A 27,605-nucleotide genomic window follows, 5' to 3' on the forward strand; every position below is an offset into this window, starting at 1 on the left:
ATTATGAGCCTCATTTTATTTTATTTTATTTGTTTATTTTTACTTTTTGCACGGTATTCAATAATAACTTAAATCTACTGAATGCTGTGCATTTTGTAGAATTGTGGTTTAAAATAATCGTTAGCCGTATTCACATAGGTTTTGTTTTTAGTAATAAAGTTTTCAAATCATTCGCGACGTGATTTTAGACGAGTTCACATCGAAAAACCATTAAGAAATTAAACGTTATTCTGGTCATTATTGTAATAGTTTGAAAAACAATTAAAAAATCCCCAGTTTACTATACAGCAGAAAAAAATTAAAATTACATATAAATATTTATTGATTGCGTTATATTTAGCACAAAATAAAAACTTAATAATAAATATATAAATAAATGATCAAGAAGTATTTAATATAAGAATTTTTAATAACATACAAAAACAAACGTGAAAATGATGTCCGAAATCATTGATAAACGTGAAAAAATGACGTTGGATTTGGCTCGTGTAACGAACGAACTTATTTTTAATGAACAACAAGCAAATCTTGGAGCTGAACAGACAACAACACCATTTTCAACATTTTCTGCCGTTATAACACCATTGAATGCTAGTAATGGATTTGAAAATCCTGGATATCTGCCAGATGGAGGAGGAGGGTATGTAAATATAATTAAATTTAAAAATTCAATGGATGAAATAATTTTTATACCTACCATCGAAAATGCTTGGAGGTATATTGATTTTGTTAAAACTAACGTCATTTTGTGTCTAGGTGAAGAGAAAATCTTGAAGTAATTTTAAATAAACATACCTATAGAAAAATACAAAGTACTAAAAATTAAGCCTTAATTTAGGTTATATACATATATGAATAGATAATATAGATTTAAACAAAATATGTGCAAAAACTACCAGATTTCAGTTTGACACACTTTTAATTGATTTTTGACAAATTTTAAAGTGCTTACCGATAAAGCTTATTTTCTTCAAAGGTGAATTTTTTTTGAAGTCAGTGCAAAAATCTAATTTTTGTTAAAGCTTATTTTTATGATCACATAAAGCTTATTTTCATAAAAAAACAGTATTTACAAAATTATAAGCAATTTTACATTTTTTATGTGAACACGATAAAGCTTTTTTCTTTAAAAACGCAGTATTTACGAAGTTATAAACGATTTTTAGTTTTGAATCGTCTTTCATAGGAGCAGTTTTAGTTTGAAACACTTATACACACGCAAAACATTATAGATAATGGCACTCCCACTTCGTTTTCCGTATTTTTTCGAACTTATAACTTTTGATTATTTTTATCCAATCTAGTTATAGTCTGATCGATAGTCAAGTTTCTAGTCTAGTTTACTGTATAGTCTATAGTGTAGTATAATCTATAATCTAGTCTTAAGTCTAGAGTATTATAAAGTCTATTCTATTATATATTGTCTAGTATTTAGTATGGTCTACTTTTTAGTATATACATATATTATAGACACATATCCCCATACAACCGGACTTTCCGATTTTGTGTTTTTAACTACGACAAATATGCTAGTATCTCTTTAGAAAGTTCATTAAATCCATAACTAACATTACCGATATTTGTAATGATCGGCCCCCAATTGCACACAGCACCGATTCAATATTTCCTTTAAAATGCCTTAAACGTTTATTATTGACTTGCAATCATTTGTATCGTGATGAAATTTATCATAACTTTTTTTAAAAATAAAATCCTCTAAATTTAAAGCCTCAGTTTTACATTAATAAATTGCATAAATACATCGGAATAAAGGTGAAATTCAGCTTAAATGTTTTTTTTATAAAAAAATAATAATAATTGAAACGGTGTACAGTATCATATAGGTATACGGCCCGCCTATTTGTTTTAAAATTTATTAATTAAAGCATAAACGTAAACAAATTTAAATTTATTGGAATACTAATCTAATTCGTGTAATGCAGGTAATACAGTTTATATTATGTTAACTTTATTACCGACACACTACTGCTAAAGCAGTTTTTTGCACAACTACTGGATAGTGATGCCATCTGGTGACATTTTTTATTACAAATAAAAAATATTAATTAGGGTTTTATAGTTGAAACGAAAAGTCGACTTTTCGACTTTTTGCATTTAGTTAAAAGTCGCTTTTAGACATTCAGTATTTTATAAATAGTCGACTTGTTCGATTTTTTTCATTTATTTTAGTTTTTGAATTTTTTCCACTTTTTTAAAAATTTCGACTATTTTTCTAGTTTTCGACTTTTTCCGACTTTTCGACAATTAAAGACTTTTTACGACTTTTCGTCTTTTATTTAAAAAGTCCACTTTTTCATAGAAGATAGTCGAATTATTGACCGATTATTCGAAAGTCGATTTATTGACTTTATGGTAATTATTGCAGCTGTGTGCACAGGCTTGTATTTTTGATACACAATATTGCAACATCGGCTGTTAGCTGCAGAGACCTGCGCCGAGCAAATTTGTCGACGGCGGCGGCTTATTGAGAAAAGCTTCGGCGGCGGCTTATGTCGGCTGTTAGCCGATGTTTGTTATTTATTTTATATAAAATTCTCTAAATACAAAAGTTTTCATGATGTATATTTACATGTAAAGCGTAAAAAAACATTGTTTTATTTTTGAAAGTCAAAAATAAATACAAACAAAAACTTCATATTTTATTACATGAGTTTTAAAAATATGATTAATAAAAATAAATACATATATACATTAGACCGACTCACTATATATGGAAAGCAAAACGTCTTTTGTTACCCTTCTCCAAATTTACCTTGCTTTGTTTTATAATGATTCCAAAAATATTTTATGTCTAGCGATGACCGTTCGGTAGCTTTGTTTTGAAACAAAATGTCAAATATGGATTATCGTTGAAAAGGCTTAAAAGACGCGACCAATGATGTATTTATCATAAATAACTGAATGCTCATGATTGTCATATTCCAAAATATTTAAACTTGTTTAAAGTTTTTCAATAATAAAAATAAAATGTATGTACAATTTTGCGCACCACTAGACTTGGCTTCATAACTTTTTTGTTAGCCGTCCAGCTCACGAACAACTATCAATAGACTAGAAATATTTTGGGAACCATTAAAAAATATTGAATTTAACATATTTTTAGTGTTTTCATTATTTTACACACATAAAACTGTGGCTGCATTTAAGCTGACTGAAGCTGAACATTATTTCGGCGGCGGCGGTTTTTTAAATTTATCGGCGGCTCGTCGATCGGCGCAGGTCTCTTGTCAGCTGTCAGAAATTTTTATTGGATTTTTTTTACGGATTTGAAGGAAATTTTTTACAAAAATTCCAATTAGTTTTCAATTTGACATAGAAGTATACGGTTTGTTTTTGGCGTTGCCTAAAATAGGGAAAAAAAGAAAGAAGCAAATAAAGAAATTTCTTTTGTGAATTTTTTATTAATTAAACAAGAAAACTAGTAACTAAATAAAATTTAACAACGAAAAAAAGCTTAAACAATCTTTAAATATCACAATACGTGGAAGAAGTTGCAAGAATTACGTGCTTTTGTTAAAAATGAAGTGAGGAACAACCAAAACAAATATTGATTTTTCAACGAAAATAAAAAAGTGAAAAATACATAATTTTGTTCATAAAAATATTGTACTGAAAATAAGATATAAAACAGACTATTTAGAAAAATTTGTGGAAAGTTGTATTTTATTTTTGCGAAAAGAACCTTGAAACAAATTCTCTGTAGAAAAGTCGGTGTTGAAAATAGAAGCACCAACCACACAACGACCTCTGATAAATTTTCTAAAGCTAACAACAGCAAAAAATCTATATACCGATAGATTTTTATATATTACACTATTTATTAAAAAGAAAACAAATAGCCAGGTAAATACAGATGTTTTATTTACATTGTAATTGTACCCTCATACTAGGGCGTTACATTAAAAAAAAAATAATTTAATGTGTTTTATAATATTGTACACGTAAAAAATCAACAAGCAATCTAAATAACTTCCATTATTAACACAATCATTTATTTAACTTTTAAAATATGTAACTAGATAGGAGCATCACATTCATAATTCACCTTCTTTATACCTCACCCTATTTTATTGTCTCTTTGATCTTTAACACAATTTGTTTGGTGCCTTAATGGACATCCACAATCTTTATTTTTTATCTGTATATTTTTTGCTTATACTTCTTACACCACTTGCATCGTATCTTACACATTTTTGTACACATAAAAAAACCATCCCAGTCTGACATTTGCACACCCCCACAAACAACAGTCGTCATTACCATCCAGTGTCATTTAGTACTAAAACTGTTTGCATGTACATTAGGGCATAACCAAAATTGGTCCACATATGATGGTCATTGAAACTTAAATAAATCAAATGTATTATCTATGTATATGTAGATATTTACATTTGTGTACTTTTCATTTTTTTCATCTTCGTATAAAACTATAAAAGTTCTTCGTAAAAGTTATATCACTACTGTATATACTACTTAATTTTCATCCCACATCTTTTTAAATGGAGTTTGTTATAGACATTGATTCTTTTTCTGTGTCACTGTTATTTATTATTTTTTAAGCTACATACGAAATAAGTATAACTCTTATTAAAAATAAATGAACACAAAAACATAATAATGTTTATTTCAATTATTTTTGAAATGTTTGTAATGCAAATGAACAATAATTTTTGCTTAGTCAATTGTTAGTTTGTTGTCTTTGTTTCTTAATTACGTACTACTTCCTTCCAAATTTATATTATTATTACTATTATATACATACATTCATACCTCTACTGTCATTTCAATTCCGCTTAACGGCATGTGTGTTTTTTTTTATGATTTTTGTATTTTGTTCAGTCTCATTTGATTCAAACTTCCTTTTTTATACTATAAAAATATGTATATTGGCGTTCTGCCTATAAATGTGTAGAATTTATATTTTTTTCTTTATTTACAAAAAAGCGACGTGCCTCCAAATTTATTTTCTATTTTTACTTTGTAACCTCCGTATTGATTTGAACAAAAATTATAATTTTCTTTTAAAGTGTATATTTGCTGTTATAGTAAATTGTTGTGAATGTTTTTTTGCGATTTCCTCCGAGCTGATTCAAACAGTGTTCGTCTGCCACTCTAGTATTGTGTGTGTATGACGTAATAAATGAGTCAAATCGAAAAAGAAACCAACAACTAACAAAAAAATTGCCAATGAATAAATATAAATTATTTCGCATATTGTTTCAATCGTCAAAGTTTTTTAGAAAATAATGTTTTTTGTCAGGAAAGCTGTTAATTTTTTTATGCATTCAAAGTTCAAACTTTAAAAATTTTGTTAATTAAATTTTAAAATTTTTACAGAATCTTCATGTTATTGATGGATAATTTATAAATGTATTTTCAGATTACAATACAAAGTATTAAAACACTTTAAGTATTTACTATTTTTATTTAGAATTTTAATAATTAAAAAATAATGTATTGCATTTAGTCTTACCTTTACAGAATAAAATAGTAAAAAATAAGTCAATATATCTCATGGATTTTGTCAGATATTAGAAAACATATATATAAAATTTTAGTAAATTCGAATAATATTTCCCATAAGCAATGATATCGACAAAATCGAAATTAACTCTTAAACGTAAATCTATTTTTATAATTTATATAAAATTCCCATAATATATGAACAAAACATTCAATAAATTTTACTACATAATCAGAATCGTTTGAAGCACCTAAAACTACAAGTTATTGAGTCAGATTGGATTTAAATTTTTTAACAATAATTTCGTTGACCTGTGTAATTGAAATTAGTATTAATTATATAACCACAACTGTAGGTATGTACATACTAGTTTATTACTTAGAGCACAGTTATGACATGTTTGCGTGATTGATAATGACTATTTCTTTCCTATATATTTATAGTTCTAATAGCAGAAGTAAAAAATCGAAATATTTTTTTTTAAATAACAACTAAATATTAAACCAGTGTTAAGAAAAAAACTTTATTATATTATATAAAAATAACATTCATTATTCTTGCAATTTTTCAATATAACATTAAAAATATTTTCCCAAAATTATGTATTTTCTATATACATATGTACATTTGTATATATTTTGTTAATGAAGTAAACGTGACCACTAGCATGTTCTTTGAAAAAATCTATATATGCATATACAAACTTATGACTTAATATGATTTCTATTTGCAATATTAAAAATTTATTTTTATATATGTACATAAATCAATACATGTTTTTAATGTTGATAACACAAACAATATTTGTATTTAACTTTATAATAGTTTTTTTTTCAAAGAAAGTAAACAATTGATAAAATATTAAATCTCTTTTGGTCATATTCTTAAACCAAATGTTGGTTGGTCTCTGTTCATTTACGATAAAGTATATAAAAGAATAAAGTTTACATTTTTTATTGTTTTTTTCTTCTAAAACTTTTAGAAGGTTTAGTTTGGTTTGGTTTAGTTTAATCTTAACACACCACTCACCTTTCAACTTTATGAATGGTTCTTTTTCTCTTTCAATGTTAACAGTTATTGTCTTTGTTAAGGCATTACCTAGCTCTTCTTTTCTAGCAGAAAAACATATGAAATGCAAATAAAAAGTGTACCTTAACTCTTTTTTGTTAGTAAAATGTTTATGTGAAACGTTACACCATTTCTATTAAAAAATTAAGAAAATTAATATAATATTCAAATTGATAAATTAATTTACTGATCTAATAATATTGGATAAAATTTAATGTTAATTTTAGTATATAGATATAGTTAGTTAATGAAATAAGTACATGTATTACTTTACAATGTTACTTTGGAAATTGTGTAATAAAACGTACTTGGTACTTGGTACAACATGGAATCGTTTTAGAGGAAAAAATAGCAGCTGGGTGTGCAAAAGCATTTGGTCGTAAATCTTTGCATAACAATAATATACATTTTTGTATTTTTCAGTTAATGTCACTGTGAAATTGCAAACATAAAAAATTTAGTTTGTTATTCATTCGTTTAGAAAACGTTTATATGTACTTGAATCGTGCTTTATGAATAATTTTGATTAATAATCTTAATCAGTTGGTAAACAAATTATTAGAACATTTTCGAAAAAGAATGTTATTGTTATTTCTATAAGTAAATTTATTAATTCATTTAGCCCGGCTAATTGCAGTTTTCTTGTCATTTATAATACCAGTAATTTAAAATTTGTTGATTTCATAAAAACTCTTAAAATTGCGTCGTTTTTATTGTTTTTTTAATAAGAGAAAAAATCAATAACAACGCAATTAACAAAAATTGGGATTGAATAAACACTATGAGTCATGTGAGAATCAAGAAATATTAAAATCATATTAATGCATATATGTATGTATGTGTACATAGTATGTATGTATAATAAATATTGTATTCGTTTGCTTAAAGTGTAAGCTTGCTAAGTCCTTTTTTAATACAGCTTAATAATACCTAATTATATATTCTTCTTTAAGTCAGTTAAGGTAGGGTTGTCACAGTTAGCTTAAAATCATTATGGGTTCATGATCCCTTTGTAAGTCAATTAAGAATTTATTTTTAAAAAAGTTGTTTTTTTTTTAATTATCTGATACATTTGTATCAGTCAGATATGGCAATTTTGAGATGATATTTTGGCGTCTATAATTTTTAAAAATTATATCATATGACACCAAATCTTTGTGTGAAAGTTTTATTTTTACTTTTGTTTTGTACAAAATCTCATTTAATAAATGTAGACTTCGCATATTTTTAAACTAAACAATTAAAATTGAAGTAAATAAAAGTATATAATTTTCGCATATAAGTAAAAACTTTTAAACGCAAAAAAATTTTTTTATTATGTTAAAGGTATAACACGCATATCTACGTTACTGTATCCCAACAAACAATTTTTGCGAATTAATTATTTATTATTAATGAATGAATTAAGTTTTTGAAAAGACTTTTTTCTTTCACTGTACGTTATTGTGTCTTAGAAATAAAATTTTATATTGGTTTCCAATTTTACATATTGCAAAAAGATTATAGCTCATACAAACATTTTTTAGACTGAGTATTACCAAATATTAGGAAATTGACTTTAATAGTTTTTATTCTCACTCAGTATTTTGATTATTTAAAATTATTTTATTGCATATACTCCATATAATATGCAGTGGCCTTTAAAGTCGTTGTTTACCAAGAGTTATATTTTTTTATTTTCTTTCTTGTTATTATTTTTATATTTTATATCGTTTTGTTGTTTGTATTTGGTTTTATAATCAACCTACAACAACTATAAAATGAAAATAAAAACACAAAAAGTAAACAAAGTGGTTGCATGTCAACAAAATATTAAATGCATAAAAGTAGATCATCAGAGATTAAACTGTTACTTACACTCGCTCACACACCACAGATACAATTACAAAGTTACCCAGCAGTTTTATTAGCAGTCAATTATATTCTTTTTTAAATAGTAAATATCTCAAATGTCTAATTGAATTTTGACAGAGACAAACAAAATTATCACTTTAATCGAGAGAAAAAAGGTAATTTGTGTAAAGTGTATCTTACTGTTCGCAGACACTCCGATCTGCTGGGTAATTACAAACATATATAGAAAGTAAAGTAAACTAAACTTACAACCAGTCAGTCATTTATATTTTGTGTATAAGTCTGACGTTATGCACAATACTTGATGAGAACGACAAGTGTAGCAGATGAGATAATAAGTGAGAAAGAGGCATGAGGTGGCCGAAAAAAACTCTTGAAAGAAAATAATCGCCAGTAGAATATTAAAAAAAGAACAACAACAAATATATACGAGAATATCTTAAAAGTAAAAAACTTAAGCGTAAAACAAATAAAAATGTATAGTCGGGCATGTCCGCACATATGTTACCCTACACCAGTGATTATATTGTTATAGGGTCCTAAGCAAAATAATGGATCGATTTTAGCCATTTTCAAAAGGCTTCCAAGTATGAAGTATGATCCACATTTTATAAAATTATCTTGAAAATTGCGACTTGTAGCGTGCCGGCAAGGTTTACATGGAGATAGATGAATATAGCTTAATCCATTCAGAAAGTTTTTCTGAGCCGATTGATATACCTTAAGGTATGACCGATATTTTTAGTTATTAAAAACATCATCACAAACGTATAGTATCATGTCCACTATAGTGGCGTAGGGTATAAAAGTATGAATGTAGGCCGTCGTCCGTCATTGTTCTTGCACTACTTGAAGCTTTATTTTACATTAAAGAAAATAATAATATAAATGGCATTTTTACACTTAAAGTTCATTATTATTTATATTCCAGTTCAATTGACTTTAGTTTTTCTTACTGTCTTGCAATAATGGCCTCATGAAATACTGACTGATAATAATTTCTGAGATAATAGTAGAAGATGTTTTTTTTTTAATGACTATTACTGCGCAGCAAACACTTGCTAAGCTGAGTGCTTGTTAATCGTTTTTTGTTGTTCGATTTAAGAAAAGGCGTTGTTGTTTTATCATTTCACAAGTATACTAAGTAAATAGATTGTAGTTATTATTTTGCATATAGAATGATCAAATAAAATATTACTTTTTAACTTATGAAAATGTATATAAATTATATATATTTTTATATACTTTTTCCCTTATGATGATTATTACGATGTTTTTTTAAATTAAGTTTTTAAATAGAAATATTTTCCAATTTTAAAAATTTAATTAACAAATATGATCTTTTCTATGGATTTAAAGATTGAAAGAATAATATGTTATAGGTCTTTTTTAAATAGATAATAAATTGTTTTATTCAACACACATGCCGCTCATTTTCTCCTGCACTTCTCACAAACATCTACACATAGTTTTGTTTTTAACGCGATAAAGTTTTAAAAGCAAATTTGATAAGATAAATTTAAATTTGTAAATAACATTTTTCTATTTCGATGTACTTATTCATAGTACGAACACAATAATCATGTTTATAATGAATAACAGCGATTTCTTATACATATTTCTTCAATGACGTCTAATTTGCCCTAAACACATGTATTGATATCTGTTCGTAGTCTAACAATCAATCCTTTTAATCACTATAAACTACTAATATTTGTCTTTATTGTTTTTTAAGTAGTTTCTTATATAATTATATTTATATAAAATTATTTTTTCTTTTATTTTATGTAAAATTTGTGTTGTTAAATTTTTTAAACAAATTTTGAATGCGCTGCAACACCAATTAAATATATTTTGCATTTTGAAAACGTTTTTATACAAACTGTTTAACTGCGTCTGTTTATTTTGCTGTAATTTTTGTTGTATTGTATCAACAAAAATAAAATACACTCTTTGTATTTTTAATTATAAATGAATTGCACCACCTCCATCTACCGCATTAAATAAATAAATAAATAAACTTAATCAACTGCCATGCCTTGGTCTGCAAACAACCAACTACCAAAAAATGAAATAAAATAAAATGAAATTAAATTAACATCTCTACACTTATTTTATTATTATGCCTGCTAAACAAATTAAATAAAAAACATTACTCTATAAATGTAAATGTGAATGTAATATTTTGTTAATATATACATAAAATCATCATGAATTGGAACGAATAAAACTCGAAAAATAAACCAACTTAAACCATAAATACAAACCACACTACAACGTACCAATAAATGTAATAAATCAACCACCAACCAATTCTTGTGCTCACACTATCCACTACTACCCTCTGACGTTTGACTGCCATGGGCAACAACAAAAATAAAAATACGAAAATACAAATAAAAAATATGTGGTTGTATGGACACAATTAACCAACCTCTCAACTTAATTCACCTTATTCCACTAATAATTCCAAACATTTCAGTATTATTTCTCACATACAACTGTGAACTCCTACATCAGTGACACAGTTAAATAAAAACTAAACAGAAATTATATAAACAAAAGACAAATAAATACAAATAGAAATAAAATTGGAAAATCATGCCACAGGCAGAAGGTGGTTATATCTCCCTAGAGGGTAGTGGTGCAAATAACAATGGCCAATCGATTTATCAGTCCACAACAGAGCCCACAGGACCCGTTTCAGTCTTTGAGTCCGTTAAACGGGCCATTGGTCAAGTTGTGGGCACAAATAATGGTCAAGACTCAGATGATTTGCTCAATAATAGTGGTCGTCAACCTGTTATAATTGGTTCAAGGTAAGCTTATTTGTTTTTTGTTTCTCTCTGTCACTACCATTCTCTCTTTCTACTTTTCATTCCTGTAAACTACATAAGTATTACTACGTAGTTGCATAGTGTTTCCGAACACTTTGTTGTTTCTTTTACGAAACAAGCTTTTTTCTTTTTTGCTTTTGTTTTTGAACAAAAAAAAGAGTGTTGCAAGTAGTCAATCTGTTCATAGGCAAGTATTTTTTTATCATTATTTTATTGTTATCATTTTTGAAAAAAGCCAAACCTACAAATTTATCGCTACAAAAAAATGTTGTTGCTCAATTATTCTTTATTGATTTTAAATTATTCTTATATATTTTTGTTTAAAATTAAAGTAAGTAATGTTGAAATTTTTAACCTGCACATTACTCTTTCTTAACTAAAGAAAAATTACTAATTTTTTTTATAAACCATATGCTATGCTTCCCATGGATTAAATAATTACTAACTTGTTCTTTTTTACATTTTTCCATAAATTTTTTTCTGGTTTGAATCATAAGGCAAATATTGACATGTTTTAAACTCTTTGAAATTCATTGAAATTCAAATATTTTAATTAAAGAAAAAGAAATTAATTTTCAAATATTTTTCGTTTCTACAAAAATATTTCACTGCTTTAATCATGTCTTGATAGCAATTTCCATTTTGCCAAAGTATAAATTATTTCATTAATAGAATTTCTTATATTTTTTCTTTTCTACTTAATATATGCACATTTAAATACATTATAATAATCTTTTCAATTATAATATCAAGTATAATCGGGAATCAACTGGTTAAAGTAAGTTGAACTTTTGCTAAAGACAAAAAAAAAAAAAAAACAACAGCAGCAAACAATTAATGAAGCCAGAATTTGGTCAGTAAAGATACAAACATTGAAAACCTGTTTATTTTACATGACAAAACCAGGTGTAAATAGTTATTCTCTTGTCATGTAAACAGTTTAATTAAATACGTATGTAATTGTCATGCGTCATTCTGGAATATTAAAAAATGCATTGAAAAATAATATTGGTTTTGCATAAGTAAGATCTAATTCATAATTCAAAATTAATATTAGATTCACTCCATTTGAATGCATACTTGGCATACACTTACTTTTTATTTTAATTTTTATTTTGATAACTCAAATTACCAGAATATTTAAATAAATTATGAACTTTTTTTGGCTAATGCCACCTTAAGTAAATCGATAAGAAAATGACCCCAAGAAAATATAAATCAAACGAAAAAAAAAACACAATTTACATTACATATTTATGTATATTATATACTTAATTTATTTTTCATTGTTGGAATAGAATACATTAATATCGTCAAAATGCAAATAAGTTCATACAGTAATTACGTCAAGTTGTTCTAGTTATTTTTTTTCCTTTCTATTTATATAATAATACAATTACAAAGTAATTACTGTTTTTCAAAATGTACCAAGTATTTAGATGACGATTCAATACATAATCTGCAGATTGATAGATTAATGCGTAGGCCATTAAGTCGAAAGTGCGTGAAAATTTAACCCAATTTGAAATCAAAAACTTTAAAATTCTGTTGTCTTACTCAATTTCTCTTAATATTAATAGGTTATAATCTTAATTAGGTTATATACTATATATACATACATATATTTTGTGTAAAAATAATCAAACCACTAACGATTTAAACTGAACAGTGGCATTGTTTTTATATTAATTATTATTTTTGATATTGACCACATGTAGCGTACAAATTAAATCCTACATTTTAACAAATTCTGTTTAAAATTGTAATTTTAATGTAAAAATAGCTTTGACGGACTTTATTTTGCTTTTTGCGCTTCTCACACATGAATGTTAATTAAATGTGTTAAAAAACTTAATTTATCACTTCCACAATACTAAACTCGTGTTTTGTCTATTAAGCTACATATCTATTAAAAAAGAACAAAATAAAAATATTTTAAATAATTGAATGCGATCTTAACTTTAGTGTCAGTAAGTGGACAGACAAGTAATCTTTAATGCATTAGATTGTGTCATAAACAAAAGAAAGATAAAATGAACGTCTTCATAAAACCATAATAACCATAAGAATGAAGATTCCAAGTGGTCACTAATATTAAACAAAAAAAATCAATTCCTATTCATTAAACGTTTGTCACAACCAAATCAAAGGAAGGGGGAACATGATTTCTCACATTTATTACAAGGCAAATTTTATATTCAACATTATTTAAACAATAATTTTGTTGATTGTTGCTCGAAATTGAAAGGAAAATTAAGCCAAAGTGGTGGTGTGTATGTAGTTTAAAAAAATATATTTACCACAATATATTGATTTTCGATTCGGCTTAAATTATGGTTGTTGTAACAAAAACGAAAAAAAAACACAATACAAAAAATTATGTCATTCTTTACAGAATAATAAAGAAAAAGAAAAAAACAAAAGTTTAACTACTAATAAAATTTCCTTTTGAATATTAAGCAAAAATATTGCAAAAGAACGTATTTTTCAATGTTAAATAGTGATGTAATGACGTATTTAAACAATAGACTAAAATTTTAAATTGCATTTTTTATATTTTTAAAGGATAAAGAAGATGTTTTCGTTTTTATGCCAAAAGTCGATGACACTGCAACACATGCAACATACATATTATAAATAGTACATAAAAACATTTACTATATACTACATACATATGTATGTACATATGTAGATCTGCATATAGTGAATCTTTTTCTTATGTTTGGAAATCAACACAATTTTATTTTTTGTATTTTACATGAGGATTATTTAATTTAATTTATTATGTATTTGTAACTCTGCAGTCATGTAAATAGAGCAGTAAATGTTTGTACAACCTGGTGAACTACTCGTATGTACTTTTTTAATTCGTAAAATACAAAAACTGCTCGTATTTACAACGGCCGTTACTTATATTCATTCTTCTTGCTCTCTTTTGATTTCGAAAAACATCAAATAAAGAAAGAGTAATGGGGAGAAAAGTTGACGAAGCAAACCACCGAATACTAAAAAGTTAGAATAGAATGAATACGTCATAATTGTTGGTTTAAAGGTTACCATGGAGCTTGTGCAAAACATTGTTATTTTTTTTATATAATTTTTCTTTTATTATTCTTCATACTCCAGTGCTAGATTTGATAGTTATTTTCATAGTATGTATGTATGTTCGTTTAAATGTTGTATATTTATTTAGTGATTGAATAGGCTTGAATTTCTGGTGGCGAATTAGTGGCGCCTTCATGTGTAGCAAACAGACTTACTTTTACGAAACTACAAATATTAAATAAGGAAAAAAGGATATTTTGTTAGTATTTTAACGGTTAATCTAAATACACGTCCCAACGGTTTGGGACTAAAAAAAAAACAAAAAAAGTTGTAAAAAGTTCAATTTGTTATTAGTTTTTATTTTTGTAGTCATCGTCAGCCTCGCTGTAGGCTGGCGTCGCTGCGGTTGACTCATTCGATAGTTCGTTTATATACTCGTATGTACTTACGAATAAAAATTTACATACACGCGAAAACAAATATGTAGCAAAGTATCCTTTGTGTGTCTCGTCCATTTTTAATTTTTTGTCATTCATTCTGTTTTGCTGTTCATTAGTGTAGAGTATTAGAAGAAACAGGATAATTTGGTTTTGTAAAGTTGTCTTTTTTTCTATTGGAAATTTGTTCGATTATTTATTTTTAAAGAATAAATTTATAAAACCGTTTCGTTCACAAAGCTAAAGTGTTTGGTTGTTATTGTTGTTGCTGTTGCTTAGACGTAAGTAATTTAGTAAATATTTAAATGTGCATGTGTGTGAAATTAGTGTAAAATGTATTTTTTTTAAACATTATTTAACGCCCTCTTTAATTAATAAATTTTATTATATTCTTTTCTTTAATATTTTGTTTTTATATATTTTTGTTATTCAATAAATTAAGGGATTTTTAAGATTTTTAGAGAAAATCAAATCGAAGTTGGAATAATACTAATTGATTACATAAGAGTTTGAAAAATAGCTAAGAGTGAACATTTTTGTGTGAAAAATTGATTAAAAATAATTGTTGCTTAGTGCACCTTGAAAATGGTTGTATAACAATTCCTAGTTAGAAAATGATAATATTGTAATACGTATTTCGGATCTAGTATTAAAGCTTCGATTCTATTTTCAAAGATAAAAAATCAAATCTATCATATTAGTTCTTGTCCTAAAATTAAAAAAAAAAACTATTTTAAGTGTACGTTATCGTATTTTTACGTACTCTTTGATCAGTTTTTTCTCTTTTGTGCTTGCATGCTCATGACATTTATTTCAGAGACCGGGATAAAACGGGTAAGACTCTCCACAACAAGATGCCATCTGCACCTACACACACTGCCGAGGAGGCTCGTCTACTGGGGTAAGATTTTTAAACCAAATAAAAAAAAAATAATAAAAAATAAGCAATAATAATAAAGTGTATTATCCTTTTATGTAAGAATCTCAACAATCCCTTTATTTACCTTAATGCATTTTGCTTTTATTATTTATTGTTTTTTTTATAAAACATTTTGTTTTTTTCAATTATTTTTACTAAAAATTTAAAGAAACAATTAAAAAAAGCTTGCAGTTTTTATACATACATAGTTTGTTATGAAAGACCTACTAAAATAATAAAAACTGATGTTTTTTATTTTCAAATGAAATAACAAGTATTTAGCTTAACAAATTATTTTTAATTGATATGAGTTGTTAGAATATATATTTTTTCTTTTTTTTTCGTATAAAATGTTGTTATGCATTTGTTTATTTTTTTATGAAAAAACATTCTCCTTAGAAGTAGAAATTCATAAAAAAATCATGATTGCAATTAGTCAAATATTCCTTTATAGAACTATGTATTCATACCAACTTCCAACAATACTTTTCAGTCACCCAACTACAACATTGTATGACCCAAACAAACCTTAAGTTAAGAAAAAAACAAACCAAAGCAAGAACTTCAAGTTTTTCTTTTTTTTTACTAGATACAACTCAGATGTAAAACTTATTTTATAAAAATATTTTCATAAAATTTTAATCGAATTTTATTTTGTGTATTTTTTATGCTAACACTTGTATGTCTATATAGAACCATGCCAGTTGATCCCATGGACGATATTGAGCTGCGCTCTGTGCAATTGCAATTCCCTCATGCTCGTGGCTCAATTATTGATGCTTGCGACCAAAGACGCATACCAACGGATAAAGGTGATGTTTTAGTGGCTATACAAGGTGATACAACGAAACCAGCCATTTTAACTTATCATGATTTGGGATTGAACTGTAAGCTAATTTTAATATTTATATACATTTTCTCAAAATAAATTTATTATTTTAATGTTCTCTTTTAAGATGCAACCAGTTTTGCTGGATTTTTCAATTATCCTTTGATGCGAGGTTTATTAGAAAATTTCTGCGTTTATCATGTCACAGCACCGGGACAAGAGGAAGGCGCACCTACTTTACCAGAAGAGTAAGTTCAGTATTATTTATAAAAATAAAACGAAAGAACTATTGTATATCTTTATATTGAATATAAAGGTATCAAAGAACTCGAAAAACTTTCCAATAGAATTGTTTTAAAATATAATTTTTCTGAAATATTTGTTTAAATTTTTAAAAGGATTTTCTATTCTGAATATTTTAAATATTGTATTAGGCTTATGGCTCTTTTGTATTGTCATCGATCTAAATATTAAGTTGCTAAAACAGACAATTATAAAAAGATTTAAATTATTAAATTACAACAAAAAGTAAATTACTTTAAGTAATAAACCAGAGACATACAATAAATAATATACTAAATATATAATTAATTACTAATTTACAGTTACATTTATCCAACAATGGAAGAGCTGGCCAGTCAATTACAATTTGTTTTATCCCATTTTGGTCTCAAGTCTGTTATTGGCTTTGGCATTGGGGCTGGAGCAAATATTTTGGCACGCTTTGCATTAGCTCATCCCGATAAAGTAGGAGCCATGTGTCTTATTAATTGTGTTTCTACCCAATCGGGATGGATTGAATGGGGCTACCAAAGTTTTAATGCCCGTTATTTACGTACTAAAGGTATGACTCAAGGTGTAATTGACTACTTGATGTGGCATCATTTCGGACGTAATCCCGAGGAACGTAATCACGATTTAGTACAAATGTACAAACAGCATTTTGAACGTGGTATTAATCCCACCAATTTGGCCATGTTCATAAATTCTTACATTCATCGCAACGATCTTAATATCTCACGTACACCACCCGGTACACCTGGAACTGAACCATCTGCTGCAACCTTAAAAATGCCCATTATGAATATAACTGGTGCTTTATCACCTCATGTTGACGACACGGTAACATTCAATGGCCGTTTGGATCCAACCAACTCTACATGGATGAAGGTTAGTTATCCACAACTATTTTAAATCTCTCGCATTTAAATGCCAATGCTCTTTTCTTAAAGATTTCGGATTGCGCCATGGTTTTAGAGGAACAACCAGCTAAGTTGGCCGAAGCCTTTAGGCTTTTCTTACAAGGCGAAGGCTACGGTAAGTGTTAGACAAGATGTTAGATGACATTTTAGTCCTTTTTATTCCTCTAGTAAATCGATTAAATATCGTACACAACCACAAATTTATACAAAACAAAATTATATATTTACATATATAAATAAATACTTTATTCACAAAAAAAAAGAAAATCGCAAAACAAATCGTTCGTACAAGCAATATTTTAAAATTAAATCATTTTTATACAAAATTGTAAACTATTCTTACTCAAAATTTTTTATTAAAAATATACAAAACATTCTTCTCATTAGTCAGTATCGTTTTCATTCTTTCAAAAACTTTTTTTTCTTACATTTTTGTTTAGTTTATTTTTATTTCATTTAAGCACTAGATCTTTAAATCCCCCTAGTACTTTTTACTATTATTTGTTTTTCTTTTAATAAAACACAACTTTGTGATTTGTTTTTTTTTTATATCCGTTTACAAGTTTTAAACCCAATTAACTTGATTCAATTATTTAATTTTTATATTATTTAATATAAAACCAAGAGAGATTATGAAGAATACTACTTGTTTTTATATGCTCATATGGACATCTGTAGTTAAGTGAAAACTTTTACGGCAATGAGTTTTTTTAAAGTTACCATTTTATAATTCGAAACGAAAAATGTTACAAAAAAAACATTAGTATTGAAACATAAAAACATCCTAGTAAACTTTAAGCAACTTTTGTTTTATAAAATGAGAAATTACTTTACATATATATTGTATATTTTTTATATAAAATAAAAACTAAAAATCTCTCTTGTTTTTTGTACATTTTATTTTATTTTTCTGTTGTATAGAATACTAACAGTAACAAATCTATAAAAAATACAAGAAAAGTAAAACGAACGATTATTTTTTTCCAAATCTCCCAATACAAATATTCTATAGTATATAGCTTTAGCTTGTAAGCTTTCAATGTAGTTCTTTTATATATATAAATATACATACATATAAATTAAATATACAAAAAGAAAACAATCAAGCAAATATTTATATAATATTCATAAACGATTATGATTAAAACAGTGCAATGTTATCAATACTAATATGTTAAATTGAATTAGCTTCGCGTAATTAAAAAAAAATAGCTAAACCAAATTTAATGTCTTTGACGGTCCAAGACAAATATTTGATTAACTGGCAATTATACAGTTGTTACCTAAAATAATTATGTTACATTTTTATTTAGTTATTTATAAAAAAAAATCATATATTCTCGTATAATACTTGATCTCTTATATTTGTGTAAGAGGTCCTTTTAAGCGTTAGGATTATAAAATTTTTATTTCAAAATTAAAAGAAAAACATCAAGTGTAAAATGAAATATAAATTTATAATTAATAAAGTTGTTTGAAATACAAAATAAAACACAAAATTATGAATTTCTAAATTGAAATTGCTGTAATTTTAGCTTTGATTCATTACTTCTATTATGCTTGTGTTTATATGATTTTTTTTATTAATTTTTGTTTCCATTACTATTGTTTATATCAATTTATACTTTTTTTTGGTTAAGTTTGACACAAATTCAAGCACATTAATTTTAATTACATTTAAAAAGTTTAAAGTTTATTGAAAAATAATAATTTTGTCAGCATGTTGTAAAGCATGATTTGTTTTGTTAACTTTTTTTAAACATTTTTAACTATACACTCTCTAATATATTATAACATTTGTTGAAAGGACATTTACACTAAACTCTTTACACAATACTCTACAACACATAATGCCATTAAAACAAAACAACGAAGTACAAGTTTCAAGTAATTTGGACCAAAAATATGTATTTTCTTTTCTTTTTTTCTTCTTAATAAAAAATAAATAAAAAAAAAAATAAAAAAAAACTCAAATCAATTTCAATACATCAAACGAAATTTTCAATAAACATACAAAATGCAACCACCACAATCATCAATATTATTATACCTTAACTTGCAAACAAAATACAATTTGATCATTAAACAAACTTTATTACATCATACATGTCTATTGTTATTATTATTTGCTCATTTCATTTAATTTCAATTTAATTTGACTTTTAATTCTTTATTCTTGGTTTAAATTAATGCAAATACATTATGACTAATTTTGTTTTACTATTGTTTCTTTAATACAATTGGTTGTTTCTTTTCAAAATAAAAAAAAAAACATTCTCAAAATCTCAAAACTAAATGTTGTGGTATGTATATAATGTATTGTTAATATTTTTTTCTTTTTGTGTGCAACCAAATGCAAAATATTTACCTTTTTTAAACCTTGGCTCAATAGAGAAATCTCAATAAAGCTTTACATGTGGAAATGCTATTAAACAACAAAACATACATTTAAACAAAAGACAATTAAATTAAATCATTTTAAAATCCAATAACAAATTGCTTGTATAGGTTTAGAAAATATTTAATATTAAATATATACAAAGCCATTAGCATCACCTTACTTATTACTAATTGTTGTGTTCCTAAAATACATAAATACATATTTGAAAAAAAAAAAAAAAACATTGGAAAAATTAAAAACTATGTGTTTCAAATCAATTTGAACTTTTCAATGGCTTAGTTCAGAAGGTACATGTCTTGATTTGTATTGAAATATTTTTATAGGGGAAAAGACAAACTTTATAACATTTGGCGGAAATTCATATTTTCAAATTGTAGACACAAGGGACGAAATTATCATAAAATACAATTAGATTTGTTACCGAAACAAGGACTTGTTTTTTATATACATATAGGGTAATTGTTTCCAACTTATACTATTCATATTATATAATAAAATTGTCACTATTCCGACTAAAAATTCCGAATATTTGTAATAACTGCCATACATTTTTTGGTATTAAATCTGTATAATCTAGAAGAAAATGATGGACCTTAAAATATGTATAATGTCTACAAATTTTTAATTTTTTGAACCAAAAAAGGTCCAAATTAACTGACAATTCACACACAAGATATGTATGAGAAATAATTTGTATCCAAATTATACAAAATTCTTTGTAATTTCCTGAATTTCCCGCACTGTCTTTTAACGATATATAGTACGTACATACATACATATATATATAGCATAGAAGTGCACTAAAAAATTTGTTGCTCCCCCAAACCCCCCCTTTAGGAGGCTTAAAATTTGAAATCTACTTTTTTTTCTTAGTTTTAGTTTTACGTTGCATTTTTTGTTTTATTTTTATTTTATAAAAACCGTTTTTATTTTTTGTTTATTTATTTTTTTTATATTTTGGGACAAATAAAAATTCATAAATATATGTATCATACAGCTGTGGGTTCTTTACAAAAGTTGGGACGCAAATTGTCAACGGTAAGCCAGAGTAATTCAACACATGTGGAACTAAGCATAAAATAAAAAGTCAACGAAAAGCCGAATTAAAATTGAATATGAAAAGATGAAGAAGGAGACAAGAGGAAAAATTTCCCAACAGTTTTAACAGTTAAATTAAATAATAAGTTAAAGTATAAGATTAAGCATTAAATCCGTTAAAAATAATTTATAAAAAATATATATTTTCTTTTCTTTTCATTTTGCTTTTCGATTTATTAATTTAATTTTGTTTGTTATTCTTTTGTTTGATATTCCTTCTTTGGCTTATAAATATTATTGTTATGATTTGTGTATAATTTATGTTTTCTTGTTAATAATTAAGTCTAAAAGTCGTTTTATTTCGTATTTATTATAAATATACATATTTTTTTGTTTAAATTATGTTTTTTTTTAGAAGTTTAATGTGTTTGTTGAAAAATGTTTTTGAAAAGTTATTAAAAAAACAATGTATGTGTCTTGTAAAGCACCGGCTTTAAGATATTTATAGGATTCATTATTGTTTTAATTTTTCTATTTAATAATTGTTAACACAAAATTGCATTTTGTCAGAAGCCTACATTATTTATATACATATTAACAAAAACTTCTAGCTCTGTATACATACTACATTATATAAAAATTAAAAAAAATAATAATAATTATAATAAAAATTAAAACAATAAAAAAGATTTTGTTTAAAATTAAAAAAAAAAATCCAAAAAGAAAAACAAAGTATTTTATTTTTTTCTGTTTTATTTTATATCTAAAGAAAAATCTGGGTTAATTAAAGCAGCACCTTTTATAAGCTTTATTATTTCTCTAAACATCAACTCATTCAATTAAAACGAAATCAGAAACGCATTTATCCCAACAAACACGCATATATCCAGACATGGACATAGACAAAAGGCATATAAATTCATTCAAATAAAACGGCACCATTATTAATTACGTCATCAGATATACATACATACATACATACATTCATACATACATACATCATTTACATTATACACATCATATATCTTTTGTTGTAACATTAACTAGCTATAATTGAATAAACACTTTTCAAATATTACTACTCAAAAACTTTACACTTTTATTACAAATAAATATTTAAAACACATAAATTCAAAACTAAATTTAAATTAAAACACAACACAAAACTAAACTAAACCAAAAAACTACATCATCAAGATCAAGTTTCGTAATAACAAAAGCAAATACTACTACTACTATCCCTTAATAAACTAATGGGCTGCTGCTGTTGCTGCTTATTCTTATTCTTCTTCTGCTCCATTCTGTCGATGCTATCTGCAACTGCAATATATGAACATCTATTTGGCTTCTCATCATAGCTACGCCGCTTTCAACACCAGCATCATCACCTTGCGGTACTAAGTACCTATCGTATTCGAATATATTTTTTGCCAACTTTAAAGAGGAACAGGAACGGGTCTTGGCCGAGAAATTGAAACATCAGCAGCAACAACAACAACAACACACACGTATACGCACCAATACTCGTCTGTGTCGCGAAACAGCCATTAACAATAACAACGATTGCTCATCATCGGAATCGCAGGACTACGCATCAACATTGGATAATGGAAATGTGCAAATCAATGAAACTGCCAATATTTTATATGAACACAATTCTGAAATACTAGACAACATTGAAGAGGAGGAGGAATGCTCATTGAAAAAGCACACTATCAATGGAACATTGTACACAACTGCATCCACAAATGGTGGCCCAACAGCACAGTCAAAAAAGATACGCATTACTGAAAACCCACTGCCGGAACCAGTTAGCTGTTAAATCATTTTAGAAATTCAACAGAATTTCGTAATAATAATATGAGTATGTTTTCATAAGTTTAGTTTTTTTTAGTTCCATTTTCCTTCATGCCACTCTAGTGTACCACATCCTTTCCTACTACCATTTCCTCTTTCAAGACGCTAAAGTATTGATCAATCTTTAACTTATAATAGTGGTTTTATATAGATAGATTGGATAGTGTGGCTTTTCTAAAATAATTAGTTGTAACACAGGAGTTTTATTATTAATTAATCTAGTTATCAACAAATTGTTAAAGAGAATCATTTTACTTATGCTTTTTTGTAGTGAAAAAATACAAATAATAAACAATATTAAAAACTCTAGAGCAGAATGTCGTAAAAATAACTGAAAATGTGGGACATCAAACTGTGTGCCTACATTGAACTGTTTCTGAGATAATATTCCTTTCATGAACCAAATAATATGAGAGCTTATTATTTGTTTGTTTTTGATTCGAGAATACTCTTCATTGTAAACTGATTTAAAGAATCAATATCAATAAAATTTCCCCCAATGTCGGTGTTGTCTATATTCCTGGAATATACAAAACTTATCTATATAAAAACTAAGTATCGACATTCTGCTTTAAGTTGAATAGTTTTAAGTTATACAATATTGTATATCTAAAAAACGTCCATATTGTTAAAATATTTGACGAAATAAGCCCTGATGCAAATCTGCAAATTTTGTAGAAACAAACAGTATAAAATACTACTGTGTTCTATTAAAAAATAATATTATTTATCAAAAGTTAAAATTAAGTTAAAATTTAGTGTCGACGCTTATTTCGACAAATATTCTAGAGAATAAAACGTAACTAAATAGAATTTTATTTCAAATCTTTTTTGTTCAATTCATTAGTGATTGTAACAGAAATAAATACATATGAATAATCGATTCTTAATAATCCCACAACAGTTGTTTGTAGTTAGTTAAGTAGAATCTAAAGCAAAACACTTTCAAATTGTTAAAGAATCTATTAAAAATTAGTAGATAATTATAAATGTCCATTTTAATTTAAAACCCAAATTTAGAATAACGATAATAAAATTATGTATTTTCATAGATGTTAGATAATGCCGCTATCGAAACTTGGATAAAGTTATAGTTAAAAGTATAACAAGCTAACTAAAAAAAATTCACTAATAATTTATTGTAAAATGTTTTGAAATTTTTGTAAATTTACACATTTCAATACGTTCGTTTATAAACTGAATTTCTCATTTTGGAAAAATTGCATTTCCATTCATAAAATATTTTGATATTTTATTACGAATAGTTAAAGTTTTTAGTTCACTTTGTGCCTGAAAACACATATGGAAACACACTTGCGCATACACACAAACATTTTAAAAAACATTAATTTTATTAATTATAAAAAGAAAACCAAATAAAAAACTGCGAGCTTTCATTACGATAAGAAGAAAAACTGCTTAAATTAAAAATATTACCAAAAAGGCACCAAATTATATTATTTCTTATTAGTTACTTCTTTTTTTTATTGAAGCAATAATAATTTGACAGTGCCTCTTTAAATGATAAATACATAAATACAAACAATAAAATAAGTAAATAAATATTAAATATAAAAACATAAAATAAAACTTTAAAAGGAACCATTGTATAGCATATCAAAAAAATGTTACGGTATTTATTACAACAAAACCAAACAACTTAAGGAATTTAAAACAATTGATTTATTTTTTTGTAAGTCATTTTTATTTATTTTTAAAACTTTAAAAAAGCAAAAAATAAAAAAAATTACTTAATTCATGAAAAAACAAAACTAGAACCTAAAATCAAAATTGTTTTTTTAAACAAACAAAAAATGTTACTTTACACCAGCTTAATGTTAAAAAATAAAAAACAAAGTTATTACAAGTAATTTTAACAAAAAAAAAAAAAAAGAAACTAAAGCAAATAAAAACAAATTGAAACCTTAAACTTTTCAAAATCCCTTCTTACAATTAAATAAACATTTTTAAAACTGCGATACTCATTAAACAAAAAAAAAAAAAAAACAAAACAAAATAATATATTTGCTTTTGTAAAATCCACAAAAAATATTAAAATAAAATAATAATGAGAAAAAATAAAATACAAAACACTAGAATGCAGAATGTGTGCGCATTCAAATCGCCCATGACAAAGCAAAAATTTAACATTTATATAGTTTCTGATCAATAAAAACAATTTGAAAAAGGCTTAAAGAATCATTTTTAGCTGGAAAGGAGCATATGCATTGTATATTGGTAAGTAAACAATACAAAATTCTTAAATTCTTGTGTTTGAAAGTTAAGTTAACATAGTTTAATGAACAATATTATAATGTATATCCACCAATATAAAATTTTATATTAATTTTATCCGCCAGATTAAACGTGAGTATCCTCCTTATTTCAGACAATACATAACCTGGCACAAGATGTAGAAGTGCTTTACGTAAACATCTGCCTTGAAAGCATTTGACGACTCACTACTGCCTCTCTGTGTATCATACAGACAGCTGGCAGTTTTTGTAAATTGTTTTGTCGGTCCATGTACATATCAGCGGCGTGTCATAATGTCCATAATCACATAAAGTCTGGTATTCGAAATACCCCGATATTTAATTTAGGGATTATATGCCATCCGAAGGCCGATACTTTTTTAAAGGAATCCAAAATGCAACATACCCCAAATTTAGGAACAATACTTTTCGCGATAAAAGTTTCTCTTTCCTAAATTCTAAACAAATTTTTTCAATACATTTCTGTCTATGAACATTATGACACAGAATTGTCCAGTTTCTTTGAAACACCACCTTTAAACAAAAAAGCAATGGTTTTTGCACTTAGAACAAGCAAGCAAGGCCCTACATCCATCTCGTTTCATATACACAAACTTAACAACAAATCATTACCAACATTTAGTCACACAGTCACTCTTTTGGGAGGCTTTCTTTTGTCTTGTCAGCAGCACCGAATATATCCTAAATTATAGACTTTGCTGTGTGCCAGTCTTTAAGCCAACATTCTCTTTCAGATTTTATTTTATTATGTAATCGAAATAAATATGAAATCAAAACGTGTTGGATCTTAAAATGCAACAAGTTAATTGTTTGTAAGTAATAATATTAAAGTGGCTAACACTTCTATAATTGTTCTAAGTGCAGGTGCAATCAGTGTAACTTTTATCAAATATTTATTTGCCTATTGTCTCGATTGTAAATTAGATGTCGATATCCGTTGCTAAAATAGTCCGAAGTTACTTTGGCGTAGTCTGTTAAATGCATCAGATATCGTAAACATAGTATGTATGTGTGAGTTAGTACAATAGATCGAAGTAATACAAATAAACTAATTATTAACCACTCAATTTTTTTATTAAATTGTACGAAATGATACTCAGTAACTGAATGATTTTCAAATAAATCATTTAGAAAGAAAGTAATTGAGCTTATCTCGAAATGAAGCACTTTTTTAATTACATATGTATGTATAAAAATAAGAAGAAATACTTATTATAAAGCAAAATAATACTATAAATATGAAATTTTTGGAACTTGTAATGTCAGTATACTAATTGCAGTCAACTTGAATTTATTTCCAACATTTAATTAACTCTATTAAGAATTAATCAAAATGAAATTCCTCGCTGTTATCGCTGTTGCCCTTTGCTTGGCTGTTTGCTTTGTATCGCAATCTTCGGCATTGCCAGCAGGATCTCCTGAAGATGGTCAATTCATTGATGGTTTGGATGCTATTGCAGCAATTGAACCCGAGTTACATGGTCGTTACAAGAGAGCTACATGTGATTTGTTGAGCGCCACTGGATATAGTGGTACAGCTTGTGCAGCTCACTGTTTGTTGCTTGGACATCGTGGCGGTTATTGCAACAATAAATCTGTGTGCGTTTGTCGCAATTAAATTATTCTCTAATTTATCTAAAATAATTGGATCTAATTTAATAAAATGGGTATATAAAAAATAATTTCTATGTGTTTAGTAGTTTAATTTTTAAGAAATTGTTGGGTAATTTATAAAAATTAGGATGATTTTAAACAATTTCAAAAAAAAGTGAAATTCCGAACAGCGCTCTCTCCGATTTTGACATATTCTTTGTATAAATACGAAAAGTTCTCTAAAATTTCGAAATTCGTTAAGATTTTATAGAGTTTCAAAGTTCACATTTTAAAGATTTGTTTTCAAGAAGCAAATTTAATTTAATTTGAATTATTTCAATATTAAACCTAGCCTATTGGCCATGATCGGTTACAAATTTCTGCTTGAAAATTTGTCCGATTTCCATCGTTTTAGTTTCCAATTAATGCCTATGTGCTGTAATTTGTTAATATCGAACTTAAAATATTACAATCATTGCGTTACGAATATCAAATCAGATATTTTTATTTTTATAATTCCTACATTAGAAGTGGTCTATAACTACTAGGGACTAAAAGTAGTTATCAAGAAAATTTAATTTAAGTAAAATAATCCACATCATTTCCATAAAATTTCAATATTTATACTTTTCTTCTTGAAAAAAAAAAACAAATAATAATAACTTCTATCAAAATCTGAAAACTAGTAGCATTATAACAATAAAGTTTCTGCTTAAGGTCCTTAACACAAGTTTCTCAACTAAAAAATATTTTTTAATTGACTT

At 26.2% G+C, this 27,605-nt stretch overlaps 2 protein-coding genes across 10 annotated transcripts; both read left to right on the top strand.

The window, feature by feature from the left end:
* The first annotated feature begins 370 nt into the window (after positions 1 to 370).
* Positions 371 to 24,643, top strand: LOC111687226 (protein NDRG3). Of its 9 annotated transcripts, none has more exons than XM_023449650.2 (8): positions 3,353 to 3,864; positions 10,890 to 11,226; positions 15,544 to 15,627; positions 16,339 to 16,532; positions 16,602 to 16,722; positions 17,080 to 17,644; positions 17,707 to 17,791; positions 22,474 to 24,641. In XM_023449650.2, the coding sequence occupies exons 2-8, from the start codon at positions 11,009 to 11,011 to the stop codon at positions 22,935 to 22,937; spliced, it is 1,731 nt and encodes a 576-aa protein (XP_023305418.2). In that variant the 5' UTR covers positions 3,353 to 3,864; positions 10,890 to 11,008; the 3' UTR covers positions 22,938 to 24,641. The 9 variants fall into 9 exon arrangements, with proteins under 9 accessions (XP_046811551.1, XP_046811550.1, XP_023305418.2 ...); XM_023449683.2 differs by lacking the exon at positions 22,474 to 24,641 and adding an exon at positions 21,075 to 21,625 and having other exon boundaries at positions 3,358 to 3,864; XM_023449690.2 differs by lacking the exon at positions 22,474 to 24,641 and adding an exon at positions 21,095 to 21,625 and having other exon boundaries at positions 3,358 to 3,864.
* Positions 24,644 to 26,506: 1,863 nt separating this feature from the next.
* On the top strand, positions 26,507 to 26,930 carry LOC111687200 (phormicin-like). The gene has a single exon (XM_023449626.2). The coding sequence runs from the start codon at positions 26,582 to 26,584 to the stop codon at positions 26,864 to 26,866; it is 285 nt and encodes a 94-aa protein (XP_023305394.2). The 5' UTR covers positions 26,507 to 26,581; the 3' UTR covers positions 26,867 to 26,930.
* Positions 26,931 to 27,605: the final 675 nt, after the last annotated feature.

The sequence above is a fragment of the Lucilia cuprina genome, chromosome 6 (genome assembly GCF_022045245.1).
Source record: "Lucilia cuprina isolate Lc7/37 chromosome 6, ASM2204524v1, whole genome shotgun sequence".
NCBI classification, from domain to species: domain Eukaryota; kingdom Metazoa; phylum Arthropoda; class Insecta; order Diptera; family Calliphoridae; genus Lucilia; species Lucilia cuprina.